We start from the raw sequence: 23200 nt of genomic DNA, 5'->3' as shown, positions 1-23200 counted from the left end.
GGTTAAGCAGCAGTAAGAAACCGGAGGGATAGATGGATAATTCCATCCCTGTGCATGTGATTACTGACAGCTACTGAAGCCAGATTAGCGCTGCCATAAGTTCCCAGGGTCAGAATCAGGTCAGCAGGCTGCAGAAGGATGTGGGTTTAGGACAGTGGCATTATACAGCAGATTGAGTAGGTGGCTGCAACCAAGTCTTCTGATGTGTTTAAGAGACCTCTCACCTCCAGTACTGTTAACACCGTCTATGTTGAAGGTCAGAAAACACAATTATAGTCAATCTACTTGCTATACTGACATCTTGTATTCAACTATTTTGTTTCATTCATATCAGGTTTTATGCCATACCGTGGGAAGAAGGCATCTTTAGGCTGAAAACAGTAACATCCTCACTTTGAAAGTTGAGCGGATTGAATTCAAAATGAAGTACCTTTTAAAAAATACATCTTTAAACATGCAGAAACTGCATAAAAGATAATCACAATTCATTTTCTCAGGGATACCTCTACTGAGATCTTGGCTCTATTGTATTAGTAGATTGATTTATTTTTGTTAGACTCTACTATTATTATATCCAGACATTAATTGATTGATCACACAGTCATTCCAAATAACAGTGTGAATGTAAATGTAGATGCATTTTATTTTGAGAAAGTGTGCAGCTTTGTGACACAGAAGCATCATCAAGCCACTAGAAGGGTTTACAGGTGTAAAACAGGTGAACCTCCGCACATATAAAACGTCATATAAAGCCACCATGCATAGTGCACATTTACATTTTCGAAAACACGAGTTTTAGAGCAGAAATACTTTAAGTTATTCTTTAACTCACGGATGCAATTCAGTGTTGAGTGTCTCTGGTGAACAATCCCATAACCTCACATATGGTTTTCAGTTTGACACTATTGACGATGTTTAGTTCCTGGAACCGATAACTGTATTAAACTCATGCACACACACGTATGCACGCGCACACAGTGCTTCCTTCTCTCATCTAGTAATTGAAGGTGAGAAATAATTTCATTATCCTCAGGAAGAGTAATCTGCTCTCCACTCCTGATCCTTTCATTTCCTACAGTGCACCTCGACCTGGGAGCCACACACACACACACACACACACACACACACACACACACACACACACACACACACACACACACACACACACACACACACACACACACACACACACAGAACACAGAAACACACACAGAAACAGGCGCCACATACTTATCACACATGCAAGCACACACACACACACACACACACACACACACACACACACACACACACACACACACACACACACACACACACAGTTCTTATCACCCTGGGCTATTAATGTTATTGGAGTTGGGGATTAACCATCAGATTCACATATGCTTTACAAAGCTTTATTACTTAGTGCTGTCTTGCTCTCTCTCTCTCTCTCTCTCTCACTCACACACACACACATACAAGTGTTCACACACTCTTTTTGCACACAGCTTTGTGTGTAAAAAAAAAAGTTAATTGGGAGTGTGTGTGCACCAGTTAAAGGACAGAAACAGGCCCTTAGTCGAAGGTATGAAAACACTTCACATGACTGCGACTGAACTGAACTCTTGGCTGCAGTGTTAAGTGGTAATAATGTTCTTTATAGCGTAATCACAGAAGGCCCTGCTGCATCTTTGTTTAACACGATGTAGAAATCCAGTGAGGGACATGTAAACTCCTGAGAGAATGGCACTGTAAGGCTTTGTTTTGATATTCCCCCCGAATTTTCCCATTCAGTTCCAGTTTAGGACAACGGCGGGAGATGAAATAACACTCATGACTCGTGCACATTATCAGAAGTCAACAAAAACCATCAAGGAAAGCAGCGGATGAGAGTTGGAGAGGTTTTTTTTCCTTTCTGCTTTCGAATGGTGGATCACACCCAGTTTAATGTTACATTACCACCCTCTGCTGTTCATCTGCCCAAGATGTTCTGGGTGACCCCGTATGTCAAGTGTCATCTGTTGACAAAACGGGGAGGGAGTGAACTGTCATTTCACAGGGCAAAGGTTCGTGTTCTGATGCATTTATGTTTCATGTGAACACACAATCAGAAGGGGGAGGGGGCAGAGATGCAGCTACAGACACGCAACACACAACGCACAGTGCCTCTTTTCATCGTTTAAAGATTCAGGCTGGTGTTCTTCAGTGTTCTGGTTGTTGCCACTAAATTTCTTGCAAAGATCAAGTCACAATGGAGCGCACAATTGCACTTGATAATGCTTTTCTTTATTATCAAAGCCTCTTACACCGTTCTGCTCCTATAAATACTCACAAAATGTTTACTATTTGAAAATTGTCTCCCTAAAAATGCACTGCTTACTTCTGTTTTAGCGACACTCGTAAAAAACTGCAGCTCTCAGATGATTTAAGAGATTACTTTCCTTAAAAATATCTAACCCGTGACTCATTTTTTTCTTCAGCAGCAGCAGGAAAAAGGTAGGAAAACCAGAAAATATTGAGAAAAGACTAATATTTTTTTGCTGGATTTGAACTTTTGATGTTATTTGATAACAGAAAGAATCAAATATCCACCAATGTTAACATTTAAATCTAGAAAAGGTCACATAAAATATAAGATTTCTATGCATCACTAATAACACAATTCCAGTTTCTCTCTGCAGTTTGGCAGACAGACCAGTGTGCCACTTGACAATATAAAGTTTTCTGTGCTGTGTGACAAGCTGCCGGCTGAAGGGGATGAAATTTAAAATGTCACCGTATTTCAGCCTTACATGTCTTGACACTCCTCTCCACACACAGTGCAGCTACTCCGGCTGTCATTGTGTTTGTATGTGTGTGTGTGCTGTCAGGCCGAGATGTAGAAAGCGTGTTTTTTCTAATGGGGAAAAGGAATATTTGGACATTTTATCAATAGGCATTATTAAATCCTGCTTGCTTGAGCTAATCTTGGCGGACCGGAGCGAGAGGGGAAAGAGAGCGAGTTGGAGAGAGAGTGAGCGAGAGAGGTCGACCCGGAGAGGGAGAGGGAGAGAGCAGTGATGTCTGCCCCATGAGGTGAAGAGAGACCGCCTGTAAGCCGCTTATTATATCGACTACCACCTTTTCTCTCTCCTCCTCTCACCCTCCCTCTCCGGTTTTCTCTCGTTACCTCGCTCATTTTCCATCTCTGTCTCCCTCGCTTGCTTGCTTTCTCCAACTCATTCTATATCCCCTCATTCTTTTTCTTTTTTTTCCTCCCAACAACTCCTTCATATAAACACACACAGATGCACACACACACACACACACACACACACACACACACACACACACACACACACAGACAAGCGCCAACCTTCTTGTTCAAAGCCAGAAGCAAAAAAAAACAAAAAAAACTGAAGTTTTATTCAAATGAATGTTTACTTCTTCTACTGCCAAGATGTGTGTGTGTGTGTCTGTGAGAAGGAGAGTGCTGAAATAGTACAGAGCATGCAAGTGTGCGTGTTTTTTAGTGTGTGTTACAACATGCACGGCAGAAGGAGAAGGGCTGACAGTAGGTGATAAGCCAGACAGGCCTGCACGCTGTGATTATCACTCACTGGACCCCCTGTCACACACACACTCGCTCACACACACTTGCATACACAGTGCCCAATGAGAGAGTGTGTTGCAAGGATTTAGGATAGACAGACGGACGGACAGACAAGCAGAGACGGAGAAGCCTTGGATCACAGGCAAGGTGGAAACCACAAGAGAAGCAAATGAACACAGACTGGAAAACACAATGCATCCAATTATGTTTCACTGAACACTCATTGTTTTGGTTTGTGTGTTGTTGTTTTTTTTAATTTTGGGGGTTTATATCAATATTAATGTCTTTTGAGGTGCAGACACCGGGATCAAAGCACTTTGTGACACTGGAGATGCAAGATATATGTTTGTGCATGAAGATCTGTCGCTGTAACGTCACATCACTCAAGCATTCAGAGGGACTGACTCTCTTTCTCCTGGTGTGTCTCTGACTTTTAGGTGTGTGGCCGTCAGAAGAGGTGATGGCGCATTACTGTCTGCGGAAACGTCACATGTTCAAGTGAGTTATTCCTCTCATTAAACCCGCTCAGTCAAAAAACAAGCCCTAACAGCTGTGATTAACGACACGTCAAGATCTAAATGTTGTATTTGAGCTTCCTTCTGTTCAGCAATTCCACTGTAATCTGATTCAGATTTCCCATATAGAACCGACAGCTTTCCGTTTTCCGCAACAGTTTGACATCGGTATAACATTTACGGCTTAAACATCGAAGCGTTTCCTTTATTGTGTGAACAAACGAGACGTTCAGAGAGATGTTTGGCAGCATGTAATGGCCCTACTCTCAACCGACATGAAACTGCTTTATGATACAAAACAGAAAGAAGGCCGTCATTCTTCCCCAGCAAACTTATTGAAAGCATTATGTTTGTTGCGCCGACGGATCGTGAGACCACGGTAGAGAAAAACTCACTTAGAAAATATTTCCCCTGCAGTAAAATTAAGGAGAAAATTGAAAACACAAATTACCAGAAAGGAGGTGGAGGAAGGTAAAGTAGCAGCATCCTTGGGAACAATCACGCCGGAATATATCACTTTTTCTACGTTAATGCTTAATTTACATTTTTAAATTTACATTTTGAGAATACAGTATTTCAAGTTCATAAAAAAAAAACCTGCCACCACTTCAGTGAAATTCCCCTCTAATTTCAATGTGCCTGGGCCCTGCGGTAAATGCTCGGCACTCGTGTCAGCCTGTACCTTTCCATGCCACGCTGTGTTGTTCTCTGCTGCTCTTTCCCCTGCTCTTGTCTGCTGAGCGTTGTGGCCTGCCCCGTGGCACAGGGCTGAAAAGCACCCAGGCACTTTTGATTTCCACTCAAGGTGGAACGTCACCCTTTGATTTCCTGTTTTAACATTCAAGAGGCGGGAGGCGAGGAAGAGAGGGGTATTGATCAGAGCGGCGTAGTGAAGGTCAGCGAGGGAAGGAGGGAGGCAGGGAGGGATGAAAGAGGACAGGGCTGGAGATGGAGGGGAAGGGAAGATGAAAGGAGGAAGAGGATGGAGAGAGGGGTTGAATGAGCATGCAAGCTACAGGACTCTGCGTGTGTGTTGTGTGTGTGTGTGTTCCTCAGATTTCCCGCTGATTGAGCTTGTGCTTCTCAATGTTCAGTATTCAGCTTTCAGGTTGAGGGTTGAATTGATATTTCTTACCCTGCTGTGTTTACTGTGCGTGTGCATGTGTTTGTATGATAGTATGCGGGTGTGTGTGTGAGTGCGTTTCTACATCTGTGCACATCTACTGTACAGTATGTGGCCATGTGTGTGTGTGTGTGTGTGTGTGTGTGTTAGTACTAAACTGCTAGGTTTGGCTCAGCAAAGTGAATCTCACTCCCACTTACCTCTGTCTCCCTCTCTGACTCTCAGGGGTGCAGTGTGCGAGTTAGGAGGAGGTATGACTTGTCTTAGTGGACTCATGGTAAGTGACACGGACACACACACACACACACACACACACACACACACACACACACACACACACACACACACACACACACACACACACACACACACACACACACACATACAGACACACACACACAGGCTGGCTTCTCTAATAAAACTAACCCTCATCAATCGACGCACACCCAGCATGGCCATCCAGTATCCATACCTATTCAGACGCTATCATTCACTTGTTGTGCGCCTCTATGTGTGTACATTTGCATACCTTCACAAGTATATGCAGGCAAACTCTTTACTTGCATGGCATAATTAACTTGTTTTTCACTGTTCACAGAACATTTTATGCCTCTGGTGAGTTCCTAAGTGGCTAAATAATTCCAAAGATTAGATTTCTTCACCTTAAGCGTTCTAGGTTCTTGGTGAAAATCATTCTTTGCAGCGTTGCTCAAAGCTGGGGTATGTCGTTCAAAAATCCCAGAGCATCTCAAGATTTAAGTTCACTTCATTTCCTGCTCTGGGGTCAGTTTTCTGGTTTCAGAAATTCTGACGGGAGATTTCAGGCAATCACAGGGCTTTTCTCCAATCAGAGCCCACGGTGAGAACGGGGTGTGAGTTGGACTGACTGAAGCCCCAAATCACACCTGAGTTCGAGGCTGATCATTTTGCTTGTCCAGTGGAAGAGTGAAGAGTTACAGGAAGAGATTTCAGTCTATTGCAGCTTAAGAAAAAAATAATAATTTAGGAGAACTGACTGTTAAGAATGTTATGTTGGTGCAATATTTTACTCAATATCCGACTATAGAAGGAATTTACATTAGGAATCACCCTGACATTACACCATCCATCCATCCATCCATCCATCCATCCATCCATCCATCCATCCCTCAGTCATTGGGCTAAAGGTGGATTACACACTGGACAAACCACAAGTTCAACACAGGGCTAACACCTAACTACCTACCTCACCTACAGCCAATTTAGAAACACTAGTTAGCCTACCGTTTATGTCTTTGCTGGAGCATCCAACACTCATATAGGGTCAGGAGGAACATGCAAACCCCACACAGAAAGGTTCCGCCCCGCAGGTTCAATCCAAGAACCTTCTTTTTGTGAGGTGACAGCTAACCACGGCTACACTGTGCCACACCGTATGGAGCTGGTATAATAGAAAAATCATAATACAGATAGACAGACAGATACTTTACTAATACTTTGCATGAAATTGTTACAGCAGCTATAATCTTTGGCACAGAATGTATTCACAGAAGTACTGAAAGCGTGACATTTGATGATGATTTATATATTGTTTGAACCGCATACAGGCAATTCTGATTTTCAGAAAGAGATGAAGATCTTCATACAATCATCCTATGACACAGGTAGTGATATCAAGCTTTTTAAACCAGAAGTCTGCTCAGAACTGGCATGTTTCTCTCTCTCACACACACCTATAAACCCAGATATACTGCAGTCTGTCAGCCATAGGGTTTATTAGCCAGGGTCTTAAGGGTCCCTCCACATAGCAGGCGTCAGTGTCCCATCGATCTGTTTGATGCCATTCTGGGTGTGTGTGTGCGTTTTATCTCCTGGCAGTCAATACACCATGTTTTGACATTGGTGGCTCGAGATGGAATCCTTCCTTCACACCTCTCCTTCTCCTCCTCCTCCCTCCTTCATCCGTCACTGACACCACATCCGCCACATTTTCTCTGCCGTCCACGTGAGCCCTTCATTAAATGTTGCTTCAGCTGTTGCATTTCGTACTTCTTTTTCATGCTGCATTACTTTCCCCTCCCTCCTTAATGCTTTATTTTAAATTCTAATGTATGTAAATTTTCACACCCTAATTTTGTCACATAATTTTTCTTACACATACCCCATCAGTGCCCTGTTAAACTGCACTCTTTAATTCAAGATGACATTGGATTTCATTTTTAAATTGCATGGCGATGACTTTGACCAGACCTCTCGACTCGCCGGAGAAAGAGAAACATGAAATACTGCGTGAGGTGAAAGAGGGAGCTGGATGCCATTTATTTGTGTTTTGTAAATACAGCATGTAATTTTAAAGTTTTAGTTGGCACATTCATGAACACAGTGAGCAGTTAGAGCTACAGTGGCAGGAACCTTTAACAAAAAATTGCTAGGATTTGTGTCAAATGTTTGTTCCTTTTTTAGCCATATGTCTGTCAAATTTTAACGCACTGATATAATCCACATATACTAGATTTAATGTGTCCTTTCGTAGGATTTCAAATCAACGACTATACACCGATCAACCATGGCAATAAAACGACCTTCCTAATGTTGTGTAGGACCCTAGTGTACCAATAAAACTGTTCTGACCAGTGGACTTCCGGTAGTGTCTTGCAATGGCATGTTGGTTTCAATTACTTGGGTCCTAAGAGTTGCACGATGAGTCTTTGTGGAACAAACTGGTTCTGGTGCATCCCACGTATTCTTGATTGGATTTGGATCTTGAGCGTTTATAGGCTGGCTCTTTTTCTTTTTCCTGAGCAGCTTTTGCTGTGTTTGACCATGCACGCTGTTATCACCTGTTGGCTTGACTACTGCACTGTTCTTTTCTCTGTTCTACAAAAAAAACCTTCAATAGATTCATAGATCAATTATATGAAATTTAGCTGTCCATGTGCAGAGCAGGACAGCTAATGTCCGTTTTAAAACATGTTGCACTTGTTTTAAAACGGCTGATAGCTTTTGAATTGATTTTATTGGTCTAAAAACCTCTAAATGGCCTTGCCTCTGTCTACCTGTCTAACACGGTCCAGTCTAAGACTCTTTGTCAGCCTGCTTTTAGTTTTAGTTTTAAGCATAAAACTTGTGCACTTTCTTATTTTGTCACAGTGTCACTATCATTTCTTATTCCTTACTTTATTATCATTCTTGTTGTTTTGTATTTTAAATTAAATGTCTGCTCTTTTTAGCCTTTTTCTGTGTGCGGCACTTGGAGTTGCATGTAAAGAATGGTTGTTTGCTCTGAAACAATAGCTCAGTGGGTGTCAAAGTAGCATCCACATGAATGTCAGGAGTCAAGGTTTCCCAGGAGAACGTCGTATTGTAGTGAGATGATGGACGTTAACCACTTGACTTGTCAGAGGTTTTGTTGTTGCAGTGTACATTTAAACAACTTTGGTGTTCCTCTCACTTTTCATCTCGTGCCAACTGAAGGTTTTTGATTTGGATTCAAATGTCTCAACAAGAGACAATTTTAGTTTGTTACATTTATGGCCAAAAATGATCAGTAATATTGCATGTTTAATGTTACAGAAGATTTGTTGAGATACTTAAAGAAATCTTATTTTATCTTCATGCATTAAAGGGACAGCTTACACTGATTTAATTACTTTAGCTCTTTCTGGGCGACTGTTGTTCACAATCGCAAGGTTCGCGGTTCAATCCACATGTCAGTGTCCTTGGACAAGACGCTGAATCCGAAGTTGATCCCAACGTCAGGCATGGCGGCTCTTTTGCCACTTGTGTGTGAATGGGTGGATGAGAAACACACTGTAAAGCGCTTTGAGTAGCACTAAGATAGAAAAGTGCTATGTAAGTGCTAAACCATTTACCATTTTAAAACACACTGTCAAGAGAATTTCTTCCGGTTTTACTGCTGAAATGTTTGAGACATCTAGGATGAGATTCTATAGTGAAATGCTTCCTCCACAGCGACATACAGAATGAAAGAATGACTGTTTTATGAGCTGGTGGTGGCGGCAGGTGACAGGACGTTGCTCATGGATTGCCAGGTTGAGCTCTTAATCTTTCGGCTGGCTGCTCCGGTTGAGCCTGGAGGTCCCATCCTCCATTTAAGCAGATGGTGGGACACACAGCACTCAGTGACCCCTTCACACACACCCTTCAGGCTCTGAACATGTGTGTGTCTGTCCGTGCAGGTGACGCCATATGTTTGTTTCAGGAAATTTCTTGCACTACTTTTTCGACATCATGTATTTTCTACATGCCATTTGAACCAATACTGCATTGAATGAGCCGTTTAGGATGATTCAGTCGGACGCAGCGGCACAAAAACCGCTTGCACTCACACTCACCCATGTGCATGAGCACACATGCACGGCCCTTAACAGAAACTGACAGTCTGACACACACTTGCTGATATAAAAAAAAACACAGCATCTGCAAAGAAAAGAGACTGTGAAAAGATGAGGTTATAGTAAAGCACACACCTCTCTATCTATATCTCCCTTCACACAGAGACAAGCGGCGCAAACGCTTTCTTTCCATTCTCCCGTCTCCCTCCCTCTCTCTTTCCCTTCGTCTCTCGCAGTCTACGCCGCAAAGTTATATGAAGGGCATCAGGCAGGCCTGGTGAGCCGAGTGCAGAGTGACAGCGGCGAACGGAGTGATGGCTCGGCCTGATAAACACCCAGCGTCAAATGAAAAGGCTCTGCGCTTGCCATCATCCCCTGTCACAATGCAATTACTGAACAGAGTGATAGCAAGATAGCAGCCCCCACCGCTAGCCACAATGATAAAAGTATTGACTGATTTGATTGAATGATTAAAATAATGCAGACATAAAAATGGGGTGAAGATAGAGAGGGAAATGGCAGGGAGGAGAGGGAGCAATGGTGAGAAAGGGCGGGGCGGGGCGGGCTGCCAAGAGTGAAGCTTTGTAGATATGGTTATGTCATTATAGTGTGTGTGAGTGTGTGTGTGCGCGTTCAGATGTTTGCTTCATCTAAGAGTGCTTTTGCGTTTTGTTCTTTTGTTCTGTGTTGTTTCATTTCTCATGTCTCTTTCCTGTCTCTCAGGTTGCCATTTGTGCTGACGTGAAGGAAGTTCTGCTATCAGATGGGAATGAGAAGTCCATTCAGAGTATCCTTTCATCGTCCTCTCTCCTTCTCTTCCCCCGTCTATCTCTGCATCGCTGCCTCGTTCCTGTGGCTCACGTTTATTTGTCTGCATTTCGTATGGATTTGTTTCTGCGAATACTTTTGTCTTTTTCTGTTGGGCTTTCAAGTAGACAAATTGTTGTGCGCTCCCTTGGATAGAAATCACATGTGAATTCACTGATGTGATACGATTCATTTATAAGCTACGGATCACCCAATGTATGAAATTTTCAGATATGCATTTACGTGAAAGTTCTTTTTTTATATGAAAAGAATCGCATTAATTGTTGTGTCCACGTTTACATAAATGATGCTAGTGTGAAACAAACTCCACTGTAAGCTCTCATGTTATACTTTATTTATATGTTAATCACCTGTTCATAATCAGTTACATGTATGTTTACTCATTTTTAGAAATACTACATGGGTTACAGTTGAGTGCTGCTTCTAGTGTAACATTCATCTGTGTGTGTTACATAAACAGAGTAAAAACTAGAAGAAAAATGGCGGGAAAAAGGCTCTTTAATTGAATACTTTTACAGTCTGAGGAATCTCGTTTGTCATCATATGGAGTTTAGATTCAGGGTCTCCGACATGGTCAAAAAGAATTCCATAAATTACATTTGTCAGGGACTTGTCAAGAGTTTTGCGTTCACTGTCATATTATTAATAAGCTCTCAGGCGTGTGTTCTGACGTTCTCTGTATTTCAGTAGAGCAAAATTTGTCATTTTTTCCATGACAGCAGAGTAAAAGACAAACATCTCTCACTCTGCATCCTCCAAATAGACCATAATGTTGAGCTAACAGCTCTCTTGAACAGTTTCACCTTTATTTGACTGCATTAATTGTATCTAGATGTCCCTAATGCACTGAGTTTATATCAGGCAGTACAATGATTGCGGCACATTAAGTCATAATATCCTAGCCTCGTAGTTTCTGCTTAAAAAGTCACGAATCATTGTGCAAGTTGCCAATTAAACATCTTAATTAGGACACTGCAATCCAAACCACTATTAATGCTGATAAATATGCTAGTATCATCCATGCTGTGTGATCGAGATTAATTTCTTATATGATCTATTAGTAGCTATACAGTGACTTTTTGAGGCAGTGTCACTAACAGAAAGTAGAGACTGCTTTGTTGGTGTTTCTCCACTAAAAACAGAGACTGGATTGGAGTTTGGATAAAAAAATAAAGCCGTCCACCTCTTTATTCTTTACGCAAATGCAGCAGATGGTGCACCCACAGTGACAAATACTCAGCCAGTAGCGCTCAACTTGGCATCTACCAATCCTAGCTGCCCACAATGCCAAGTTAAGAGCACAGTAATTGCCATCCTGTCAGAATTTGTTTGAGACTTCATCTAATGCTAAGGCTAGGGTTAGGGCTTGATGAGTGTTTTAGAAGCAGGAACAATCAAGGTTTGTTTAAAATGTTTTTGTGCGTGGTTAAGGTTTAGGCCTATAATTAAGTTTTTAGGACAAATCTTTAGGTGAGATTTTTTTTTTTTTTGCAGACATTTGTTCTTTGAGTGGGTTATTGATCAACTCTGTCAGTTTACAAACCATATTGCTCTTTTTTTTGCTACCCATTTTACACTTCTCTCTGTCTGATCTTCTTTTGTAGCCTCTTGTTTTTCCCCTCTCTTTTACTTCCATCTCCTTTCATCGTGCTTGTCATTTTTTTTCTCTTCCATCCTCTGAGATCTCAGCTTTATTCACACAGAGGAGAAAAAAGAAGCTCAGACTTGCCACAGTTGTTTCACAAAAGCAGGAAATATAAATACACATTTCTTCCCCATTGACCGATGTGGCACTTCCACATTTAGCTCTGCTTACAATATCTCTGTCTCCGCCGTCTACAATGCTCCTTTACCGATCACAATAAGACCAAACAATAACATTATGGAGCCTGTAAAACGCACACACACACTTGGGCACACAAACAATACGCCATTGACCGACCGCTTTGTTTCACAGAACAAACACATAGGGAGAATTGTAAGTGAAATCATAGCGAGAATGGATCGAACACACACAGAAAGAAAAGGGAGGGTTGAGAAAGACGCATAATTCGTTCTGGGCTCAGCCAAATTGGCCCATTCACATACTGCAGACACTGTGTGGTATTTCCTCTTGCTGCGGAAGCTGTTGGTCTTAGCCTTGTGCTAATGCCTCCTGTTTATCTCACATGTCCTTATTGTGCAGCTGGCAGTTAGAATAGAAAGAGATAGTGGGCCGTGATAGGGTTCAGTTTTATCCTGTGAAACAGATGAGAAGATACGCAGGGAAGAAGTTGTGAATATATGACATTTGGATGTATCTGTGGAGCTGATTTTTCCCTTTTCCTTACAAGCGGTTGACCTCATTTATAGTGCAGAAACACACACACAAACGCACACCGTAGAGAGGACAGGCTCTGTTGCTGTGACCTTGAATACTCATGTTGAAAATCAATTGAAATGTTCCATTAAGAATGATTGATGCACGTCATTGGCTGCTACTTGCCTACTTCAAGTGACGAGAGCAAATATTCTTCCACTTTAATGTTCAGTAATACTCAAATCTCTGCCTCTCGCTTTCTCTTTTTCCCTCTTTATTTCTTTGTGTGTGTGTGTGTGTGTGTGTGTGTGTGTGTGTGTGTGTGTGTGTGTGTGTGTGTGTGTGTGTGTGTGTTTGTGTTTGTGCATGTGCTGACCTCTACCCCAGTGGTGTGCTGGTGATGAGATTACAGTAAGCTGCTCTGCTCTTCGGCCTGTCATCCCTATGCATAACACACTCCAGCACAGGTGTCCGCTAACCTACATATTATTGTCCATCCGCGAGGCCTCTTTGATTTTGGATTGGCTCTCCAGCTATCAATCCAACTTATCACGCATTCCTACTCTCCGTCTGTGTCTCGCCTGCTCTCTCGCTTGCTCTCTGTCTTTGTCGATTGGATTTGTCTCAGCTCTTTGCAAGCTTTAAAGACAAGGAAATCCTAATTGAATTGCTTTGCAACTCCGCAAGCCAGTGTATTAATAGACAACTTGACATCAATCACCCTGCCTTTGTGTGTGTTCATCTCTGTGTGTGTGTGTGTGTGTGTACATGCATATGAGGGGGACAGTGTGAGTTTTGTATCTGTGGTTAAAAGCCTTCCCATTGATCCAACTAGAGTCTTCTGTGATCTGCTTCTACATCCCTGGAGATCATCTCTGCTCACTCATGCTTTCTCCACAGGCGTGTTCCCCATATGTGCTGTCATCTACAAAGTCATGCTTAGATTTTGTGTCTTTTGCAACCACTCCGTAAATTTAAACTGAGGTGGTCAGCAGTGTGAAACTCCTGATTAGCTTGAGAACTATTGTTCGAATTTTTATAGAGAAGTTGTTGATATTTGCATTTAAAAAGAAACTAGAATTGGTTCAGTCGAGATGCATTTTCCAGCCATAGACTCATATATTATATGTACTAAAGACTTTGAAGGAATTTAATATAAGATATTAGGCATATTTATGGTTTAAGCCTATTCTCGCAGAACAGAAATTTATAGCCATTGCAGTAATTATTAAGCTTTAATGATATAGCACTTTTAAAAACAAGGAGTGCTTTGCACAGACAATGCTAAAACAGAATACACAGAAGGCCATGTAGCAACACAAAGCCATGTAGTAAGGCCAAACAAAGCAAAGGAAAACCAACAAGAAAGAAGACAAAATACAATATGTTAAAAGAATTGATTTGAAGAAGTGATTTTTGAAGAAAAGTCTCTGATTCTGTGAGCTGCATCTCGTCAGGCAGGTTGTTCCAAAGCTGAGGGACCTTCCAAAGTCACCGTTTTTATATTCAAGCCTCGACTTTGAAACAACCAGAAGAACCCCATCTCGAAGTCTCACGGAGGGACAGCATCAGTGCTATGCAGATATTCAGTTATATATATTCAGTTTCAAACAAGGAGCCAATGGAGAGAAGCCAAGATTGGGGTGATGTGGTGAAGTGTTGTCTAGTATAAAAAAGTGTATCTAAGACTTTTTCCAGGTAGCAGTGTTGGTTTTATTCAGAAGACAGTACTCAGAGTATGAATGATGCTGCTAAGAAACTGAAAAGATTCTGAAATGTGAACACACTTCTCCATCCCTGCAGCACAGAAGGTCCATGCAATCCCCACGTTTTAAAGGACAGCAACCCAAATTAGTGTTGCCCATTCCGTTTTCAACCTAAAGTGAAATCTAGTCCCAGTCTGTGCTTCTCTTCCTGAGTTCTGATGGTAAAGAATGGTCAGAGAAGCGTTTTTGCAGAACATTTTTGATCTCACAGCAAAGTTGACCTGAAAGCTTTTGGATCAAAAATGTCATTACTTCATAATGTCATCCTTTTACATACGTGTGTAAAAATGTTCTTGTCATAAATAGCTCGTGAATTCTGAAGTTATGAGCAAAAGTGTATTTTGTGAGGTCACAGTGACTTTTGTTTGTTCTGGACATCAAGTGGACATTTGTGCCAAATTTAAAGAAATCATTTATATATGAAAACTATTTGATGAGTTTTATGCGATATAATACTAAAAGCAAAGAAGGAGACTGTCCTGACAAAAATTGGTGCAATTCCTCATGTTGACCTGTCCACTAGAGTCCTAATTATGTACATCTTTATGTACGGTGAATATATTTGACCATCTACAGCATGCATGGAGGAGGCATTTCTTAGCATTGTCCTACAGTTGTAACATACGCCTGTGATGAATCCTTGACTTTGGAACCCCAGATGTTCGACAGCTGATCGAGAGAAACAGACAAGCTGGAAAGTTCGGATCGACACGTGTATCTTCCAGGTGAGACCAACTTTTTTTAAGCTCTTCGTGGAGAAATGTGACTTCCACTCTGGGCTTTTTATGACAGCAGTCAGGCAGAAGAGCGGTCAGTTGTTGTTGCAGTGTTCAGATATCAAGCTGGAAGTGCCTGAAATATTTCTCAAAAGTGCTGCCTCTGATTGGACTCCACAGCATGCTGTAATGCAGGACAGCCTGTAAGTATAACATACTGTGTGCCATGAACATTTTTACTCAGAGTGACTTTACACTACGTTGACACTTTATTTTTTGCACATAGTAGGTAAGAGGAGTGTTTTTCTCCTCTGTGCAGTGTGAGAGTGGAAGGCTGATACCAGGCTCACATTTTAATGTTTCATGTACTCCCATTTTTAGATTTTAGGAACTTATGAATCTTCAAATGCCAAATTGTCATCTATTGAGTGATGTTTCATTATTTAAAATCCTCATTGTAATCACAAACAAAATGTTTTAGTGCAGCATGTTAGATGCTTAAACCTAATCATCACCCTGACTTAAGTTCCTTTACAGGATTTGGCTAAATCGCTGGCTGACATTTTCAGATGATAAACATGAGAAATTGTTTTATTCAATTTGTGCTGTTGACAAATATCTATAAGTGAGGATTTTGGTCCAACTTTAAATGAAAAGCACACATTTATACATTTACGTTGTATGAATTCTTCATGCAATCCAAGTTAAAACACTTTCACAGGTCAGATTTTTCATCTTGAATCAATTACGACTCCATTTTTAGAAACATTTTCACGTCTTTCATTTTAATTGATGACAAACGCTATAATTTACATGCTGTAATATCTATTCTTCAAGTGTGTATATGTTCATGCGTGCAGGATAATCAAAGACAAATGGCCTCCCTTGGTCGTTATATTTCATCCAGAAAGCATTGGCAGAACTTTCCATCACACACACACACACACACACATACATACTCACACCTCATATGCAAGGAGGGGCTAAAACATAGTTAATTGTTGTCCCCGTCTCAAAAAGGCATTTTTTCCATCGACTGACTGTTTTGCTCCCCTACCTCTTCCCCCTGTTTCTCGCTCCTGCGCATATTTACACGAGTGGAAGATGGAGTGAAAAAGCAAACGTATAATTAGGCTACATTACTTTGATTGTTTTCTTTTCAGATTATGCCTGCTGTCATCTCTGCGCTGCAAGAGAGGGCGAAGGCCATGATGCGATTGTACAAGGGGATGGATGGGGAGGGGCATGTCGCGTGATGGTTGTGTGCACATTCATGCGCATGTGTGCGTGCGTGTTGCGGCCTCCTGCTGCGAATCGAGATTGTGTTTCTAGCGGGGCCTAATGTTTTGTTTACTGAGTGTTAATAATGCCTAATTAATAATCCCCCAATCTGCCTGACAGTGTGAAAGAGAGGAAGGGAAAATGGTGTGGAAAAATAGATGAAGAGGAAAGCTCGGCTCTTCTAGCAAAGCCCTTAGAGGCAAATTGTAGCAAGAAGAAAGAACAAATCAACCACGAGTAGCCTACTGCAAAAACTCAAAGCGTACTTCAGGGCTGTTCAGCACATTGCAGATTGTTTGAGCTCAGCGAGCGGCAAGTTGCTGAGAAACGCAGCAGTGAAATAAAGACTGAGTGACCACAGGCTTGAAAGTGGTGAAAATAGAAACCTGGCAACCCAGAGACAACAAGGCGTGGCGATCGGGATTATCTCCCCGTAAATGGAAAAAAATACGTAAATATAAAAAGGTAATATATATTTACATCACGGTCAATATCATAGAGGCATCAATCTATGTGAAAGCTTGAGGGAAAACCGCCAGATGTAGCAAACAAGGTCAAGCCTCTGGTTAGATCCAGAGACTATGAAATATGAGGAATGATCAGAAAGTTCTGGAACTGTACACAGAAAACACCACGGACCGTGGGCTGGTGTAGAGAAGAAAATGTCAAACTCTGCATCAGTAAGCAGGTGGGATCAGCCAAACCTCATGTTGGTGATCATTACTGCCAATAAGCGATGGGTCTGTGGCTACCATCAAGAGAAGAAACACACATTTGTGCACAGGAGAAGCCTTCTGTTTCATAAACTGGACATTAAGTGAAGAGTACACGAGAAGCAGGTTGTTTTCTTCAGCATTGTCATGATGGTGCGCTGGGAATTTGTTCCCCCACTTTGCCAAGGCAGAGTTCCGCTGTCACGTCCTGAGGCACCTGAGGGACAACATTCAGCATAAGCAACCTAAACTGAAGCGTGATGACATAGGGATGCTCCAGTGTTCACCCGTTCTCACTGCGTTGATTAAACAGCAACAGAATCATCACTCCTCACCTACTGTACTCACTGAATTTGGCTTTCTATGACTCATTCTTCTTTCCCAAAATGAAATTCACCACTGCAGCAGCGTGGGCTTGATTCCAACTCATGACATGAATTTCCTGTAAGCTTCTTGTCTCTCTTCACTTGTCTGTGCAATAAAGGACAAAAAGTCCCCAAAACTTCAACTTCATTGTCATTCAGCAATGTACATCGTACACAGTTACATGAAATGACGTTTCTCACATCCATTCACAGTGGATAAATAAATAAATATACTTTAGAGAATAAAACAAGTTAACAAACAGCGGTTGAAAAAGTATTCACTACGTCAGTAACAACTTCTGCCAAAAACAACTGAATCCAAACTTGCATACAACACAAATTGTCCAGGAAAAGACCCTCATCCAAACTGTCAGTTACTCTAGACTTTGCATTTTAATCAAGCCAATCACGCCTCCAAATGTGCCTCTATTAGAGGCCTATCTACTTAATTATGGAATTATTTTCCAAAAGACCACCATCTCCCTCATCAGAAGAAATGGATTTAAATTATGACATCATAACAACATATGCAAAAATTAGTATTTCAGGAGAGAAGTTAACTTTCTGAACTGGAGTCTGTTGAACCCACAGATATTTTCGAGAAAGCACTATGTGGTCTTCAGTGGAATTAAGGTTCTTCCTCATTATCTTCAGTTTCAGGCAGAGGTTGTTGTTGCTTTGGGAAAACCAGCAAAAGAACAAATTACATTTCCAGCTAGTTCCATTTCAGAATGTGCCTCGTAAGTGATAGCTCATCCTGCTATTTATATTTTTTGGTATTCTTCTTGTATTTTTTTTGTGTTTTTATAATGTAACAAGGGTTGAAAAATACATATTTTGTATTTCTTTGGAGACCATTTGTCGCCTCTTTCTGATTCTTCAAACTCTTATTTTTAAGGTACAGCTTTCTTGGGCAATGATTATGTCTGTACAGTGGAAAAAAATATGAAACCTGTATGGAGGTGGCTTTTGTGTTTGTGTCTGTGTTGTGCGTATGTGTTTATTCACATGGTATAAATGTCAAGTGTCATGTCAGAAGCTCCCTCTCTTTACCTCACAGATGACATGCCTTCCCTCCCTGACGCTTTCTCCAAGTCTCTGTTGAAGCAGAAGAACAGTGGGGGTCAGGGAGAGAGGTGACAGAGAGCAGGACGCTCAGAGGGTTGGAGAGAGGGGAGAGAAGCAGCGAAGGATGAAAAATGAAAACACGGACAAAGAGCTTCTCCTCGGTGTCGTGTTTTAGCCACACCGCTTGTCTTCTGTCGCCGTTCCTGCCGATGCTAAACTTGCGGTCTTTCTTTTATGTGTGTGTTACAGGGTGGTGAGGTGGGACTGTGAGCTGGATATTTCAGCACTGGAGGGTCACTTTGATATCGTCATGTGTGCAGACTGGTAGGTACACACACACACACACACACACACACACACACATACAATACAGACGCACACAGATTCATCTCTGTGTGTGCGTTCATGACATTAATTTTCACTTTTGCGAGACAGTCCTTGCATGGCCCCCCACCAGCACCTGGACCTTCCCCTGCCTTGTACACACACACACACACACACACACACACACACACACACACACACACACACACACACACATACATATGCTCAGACGCCCGCCTGCCTCCATTTTACACCAAATTGCCTCGTTTTCATGCTTGGTGTCCCAGCAAATGGATGACTTAGGCAAATTGCAAATAATTGCGCCTTGACAAGGAAGGAGACTCAGTAAGATAAAGGAAGAGTTGAGGGTTGATGGAGGGAGGAGTAGAAATGGAGATGGAAATGGAGAGATAGAGCAACATAAACATACCAATTAGCCCATCGGTCATTGAAATGTAGATCTTGTGACCAATCAGGAATTACATCTTTTTTTTTATATCACTCACCTGTACTATGTGATATAAAATGCACCATTTCAGTTGCGCCACTGCTCAGTGACATCCTTGGAAAAAGAATGGTAAGAATCGTCTGTGAAAGAAATTGCTCCTGTGAAGCGATTCTCTTCTTTTAGCTTTCTTTGTAGCCGGATTTGAAGTCGTGTGCTTTCAGAAGTTATAGACTGTGCAACCTTGACTTGTTTATAGTCGCACACTCACACACAGACGGAGCTGTAACAGTACAGTAAATAAAAGGGGATATGAACCTTGGTCACTGAAACCACTACATCCTGGATGCAGCCTTGTGATACTACAAAGAAAGAAAACCTCTTCTACAAGAGTATACAAAATGAATCCAAGAGTTATATGGCTTTGCTTTAATGCAACATCCCATTTTCTATTCTTTGACATATAAAAGAAGTAAAAAATGTTTCAAATATAATTTATTTGTATTGAAGCTATATAATAAGCCACATTTCTATAACAGCTGTCTAAACTGGAGTTACAAGGTGCTTTACAAAACAACAAAAAATAAATAAAAGAAGACAATTAAACATTAGTACAGACGATGCAACCTTAAAGCAGGAACAGCACATCAGATAAAGAATAAGGCATGTTTTTATAGAAATGTTTGTCTGCACAGGTGTGATTTTAAGAATCTTGCTGAGGCATTTTAACAGTCAGGAGGAGCTTGTCTGGGGGTAAAACAGTAAAAACATGGATTCCGTTTTGTTTGAAGCTTGGATTGTAAATCTGGCTTTCTTGCTATCCTTGTGTGGGTTGCCACTTATGGATGCCAGTGCTCCTGTAGGCAGTGAAACTTTAAGGGGGTGGCCCATGCAGCAGCATCTGTAATCGTTCTTTGAGAAAGCCATTAAGCTGAAGTTGAATGACTGTTCGTCTTGGAAACTTCAAACTCAGCTGGCGGATATCAGGAGGCCAGAAAGTTCTGGTGAGCAGGCAGTAAAGAGGAGCGTTCCCCTAAACACAGTTTTTCAGTTCAGGAAAACCACAGATACCTTGGGAAGAAGAAGATGCATACTGTTGAGACTGTTTTAGAAATGGGGAAGAACTACAAGCCAAGACTAGTGATACTGTCCAGTGATGGAGAGCATGTCTTTTGTGGGGTAATTTTTGCATCCATGTGATATGTCACATTTCCATCTTGCCAAGTGTATGAAGGTCCAAGGAAGCCCAAAGTGTTTGTATGTGAAGATCACAGGCTTTTCGGCATTTAAACTATCCTTATTTTTTTAGGTATTTGCAGTTTTTTTTTCTTTCTTTTCTACAGCTTTTAATCATTACAGCATTCTACATTTTAAACATATTTTTCTGGCACCCTTTTTGCCAGATTTTTGCATTTTTTTAGTTTTTTTTTCTTTTTCAAGATTTGTGTTTTTTTATTTATTTGTCTAGTAACGGGGTACAGAAACGCTACGTGAGCATTTAGTAGTTGCCAGGGTGAGGTGCTGGCATGAAAATGAGATTTACCTGCAGAAAGAGAGAATAAAGGAATGTCTTGGTTTAGAAATTTAAAGCAGTGTTAAAGGGCTGGAGGACAATCATCCTAGTCTTTATTTTGAAACGTAGATGTGCGTATGTGACACTCCTCAGCCATCCTGGGAAACCTTTAGCCATGATGTTGGTAAAGATGCTGTGAGCACTCGTGGTCATGGAACAGTGCACCAGCTCCTTCTCTGGGGCTGTAAACTTTTACACATGGGTAAACATCTGTTGCCCTCTGCCACACCTGCGCACTCACATGCAGTGAAAAGACGGACGCTCTGTTGGTTGAGGAGAAAGCACTCGACTGCTTTGCGACTTCGTAAACACCGAGCGAAATCAGCTTGTGCAGAGTGAGTATGTGTGTATCCATCTGCACAAGTGTGTGCATGTGTGCTAAGTGCAGCATTAGCAAACGCTCTTATCATTATTTTAATGTCACGGTCATTACAAGTAATAGTCAGGTACAACACCCAGAGAGAGAAAGAGAGCAGGCAGCTAATAGAGGATATTTTACAGAGAGTAGTGTATATGCACATGTGTGTACCGCAGATTGAAGCAGATAGTGTTAGAACGGAGTCAATCGTACGTGAAGTTTGATATCGCCGGCTCTTTTCCCATTTCTCTCGGCAGAGGTCCACGCTGCAGTCATGTGTGCTTCAAGATGTTTCTTCCTTGCGGTGCCATCTTTTTTCGGTGTGTGTGTGTGTGCGACTGAGTGATTGTGTGATAATTGCAGTGGTGGTGGTTGAAGAGTGATGGCTGACCGATTAACGGGCTCGTCATTGTGATGATCACCTGCGAAAAGGTCAACAACATGACTTCCTCTCCGATTAATTATAGCTTCTACAGGTAGCAGAGGAGGGGAGTAAGGAAAGGAAAAGAGTCTGGTGTAAGATTCTCTGTCATTAGCCTGTTTTGTGCCTTTTTTTTTGGATATCGTGCCCGTCCTCGATCAAAGGGGTTTGTGCAAAAGTGGAACTATCAAGTGATGGAGTGGGTTTTTACCATTAGAGATGTTATTTAAGTGCTGTTAAAGTTATGAATCTGGTGCCCCTTATGGCTTCAAAACCTTGATAATGTGATGAAATTGCACCTCTTGAGGAGGACATTATGAAATGTCCCTCTCTGTGATGGAGGAAACGTTCAGCACAGCTACAGAAAGTGGTTGAATCCATGTCCAGATTATGTCAAGCAGTTCAGCTTTTGGTTTAATACTTAGTTCAACAAGTGTACTAAAAAGAAATCCCATTTGCTTTGGCCTTTTATTATCTGATGCAATGAAATTTATACTTGATAATCCATTTTTCTTCAGAATTTTAAAGCTTCAGTGTTCATATTTTTTATGCTGGATGACTTCTGGTAAAACCGTCCAAAGCTGAACATACCAAAGCATTTTGTCACAATAATAGGAAAAGGCCTCTACTGCTGCTGGAAGCCACCTACTTCTAAATTGAATGTTATACTCTCAGAATAAATAAATACAGTTAAAGGTAGACAAAATGTGTTGAAATGGGAATTAGAAATGTTATTTAAGTGCTGTTAAAGTATAAATCTGTTGCCACTTACTGCTTTAGCACTTTGTAATGTGATGACATTGCAGCACTTATAGGACTTAATGACACTCTATGATGAAACAACTTATAATATGTCTTTGTGTGACTGTTGTATATGAATATATTATAATAGATATGATGAAAACTGTTCTGCAGTTCACTGTCCTGCCCAGGTGGGACAGTTTAGCTACAAACAGAATGAGGTTCATAAGGCGATTTCACAAAGTACACATACATAAATAAATACGTATGAAGATGCATTTACTAAACAAATATTTCCCACTAAAATAAGTAACATATCTTCTCTTGGGAAAACCTGAACACACCCACTGAAATGACAACAAATAATGACTCTTTTATTCATTCATTCATTCATTATAAATTACCTTGAAACTGGCTGGTTAAAAGCATCAACAAAAACCTTCCATCCTCCACAGTTGGGTATGTTGTCAAAAGGTTGGAGGCCTTGATAGCAGAAGGTGAACAGGCCGAACCACAAAGACCTGCTGACTCAACCCTGCGACTGTGAGTAAAATTCTCCCAGAGAGACATCGTGTTGCTATAACTGCTGCTGCCCATTAATCACAATCCTGATGTCGGCGCGCAGTGAAATGTCCTCCAGCTGGAGATCTGGAATGCTGCTTAATACTGAACGAGAAAAAGACGGAGTTATAGCAAAGATACTTTACAACTTTGTATTAACTCCTCCCAAAATCTTGTGGCATTGCATTATCTGCTCCA

The 23200-nt window shown here is 41.3% G+C and overlaps 1 protein-coding gene across 1 annotated transcript in view; it reads left to right on the top strand.

Moving 5' to 3' along the window:
- Positions 1–23200, top strand: part of camkmt (calmodulin-lysine N-methyltransferase) — a 151699-nt gene that overhangs the window by 95080 nt on the left and 33419 nt on the right. The window contains exons 5-9 of the mRNA XM_051959539.1: positions 4009–4069; positions 5435–5486; positions 10267–10330; positions 15095–15161; positions 18829–18903. Of these exons, the coding sequence (XP_051815499.1) occupies positions 4009–4069; positions 5435–5486; positions 10267–10330; positions 15095–15161; positions 18829–18903 (319 nt within the window). The remainder of the gene's footprint in view (positions 1–4008; positions 4070–5434; positions 5487–10266; positions 10331–15094; positions 15162–18828; positions 18904–23200) is intronic.

Source organism: Acanthochromis polyacanthus, chromosome 15 (genome assembly GCF_021347895.1).
Source record: "Acanthochromis polyacanthus isolate Apoly-LR-REF ecotype Palm Island chromosome 15, KAUST_Apoly_ChrSc, whole genome shotgun sequence".
NCBI lineage: Eukaryota > Metazoa > Chordata > Actinopteri > Pomacentridae > Acanthochromis > Acanthochromis polyacanthus.
The sequence above is the reverse complement of the archived record's forward strand: the minus strand, read 5'-3'. Positions and strand labels throughout refer to the sequence as shown.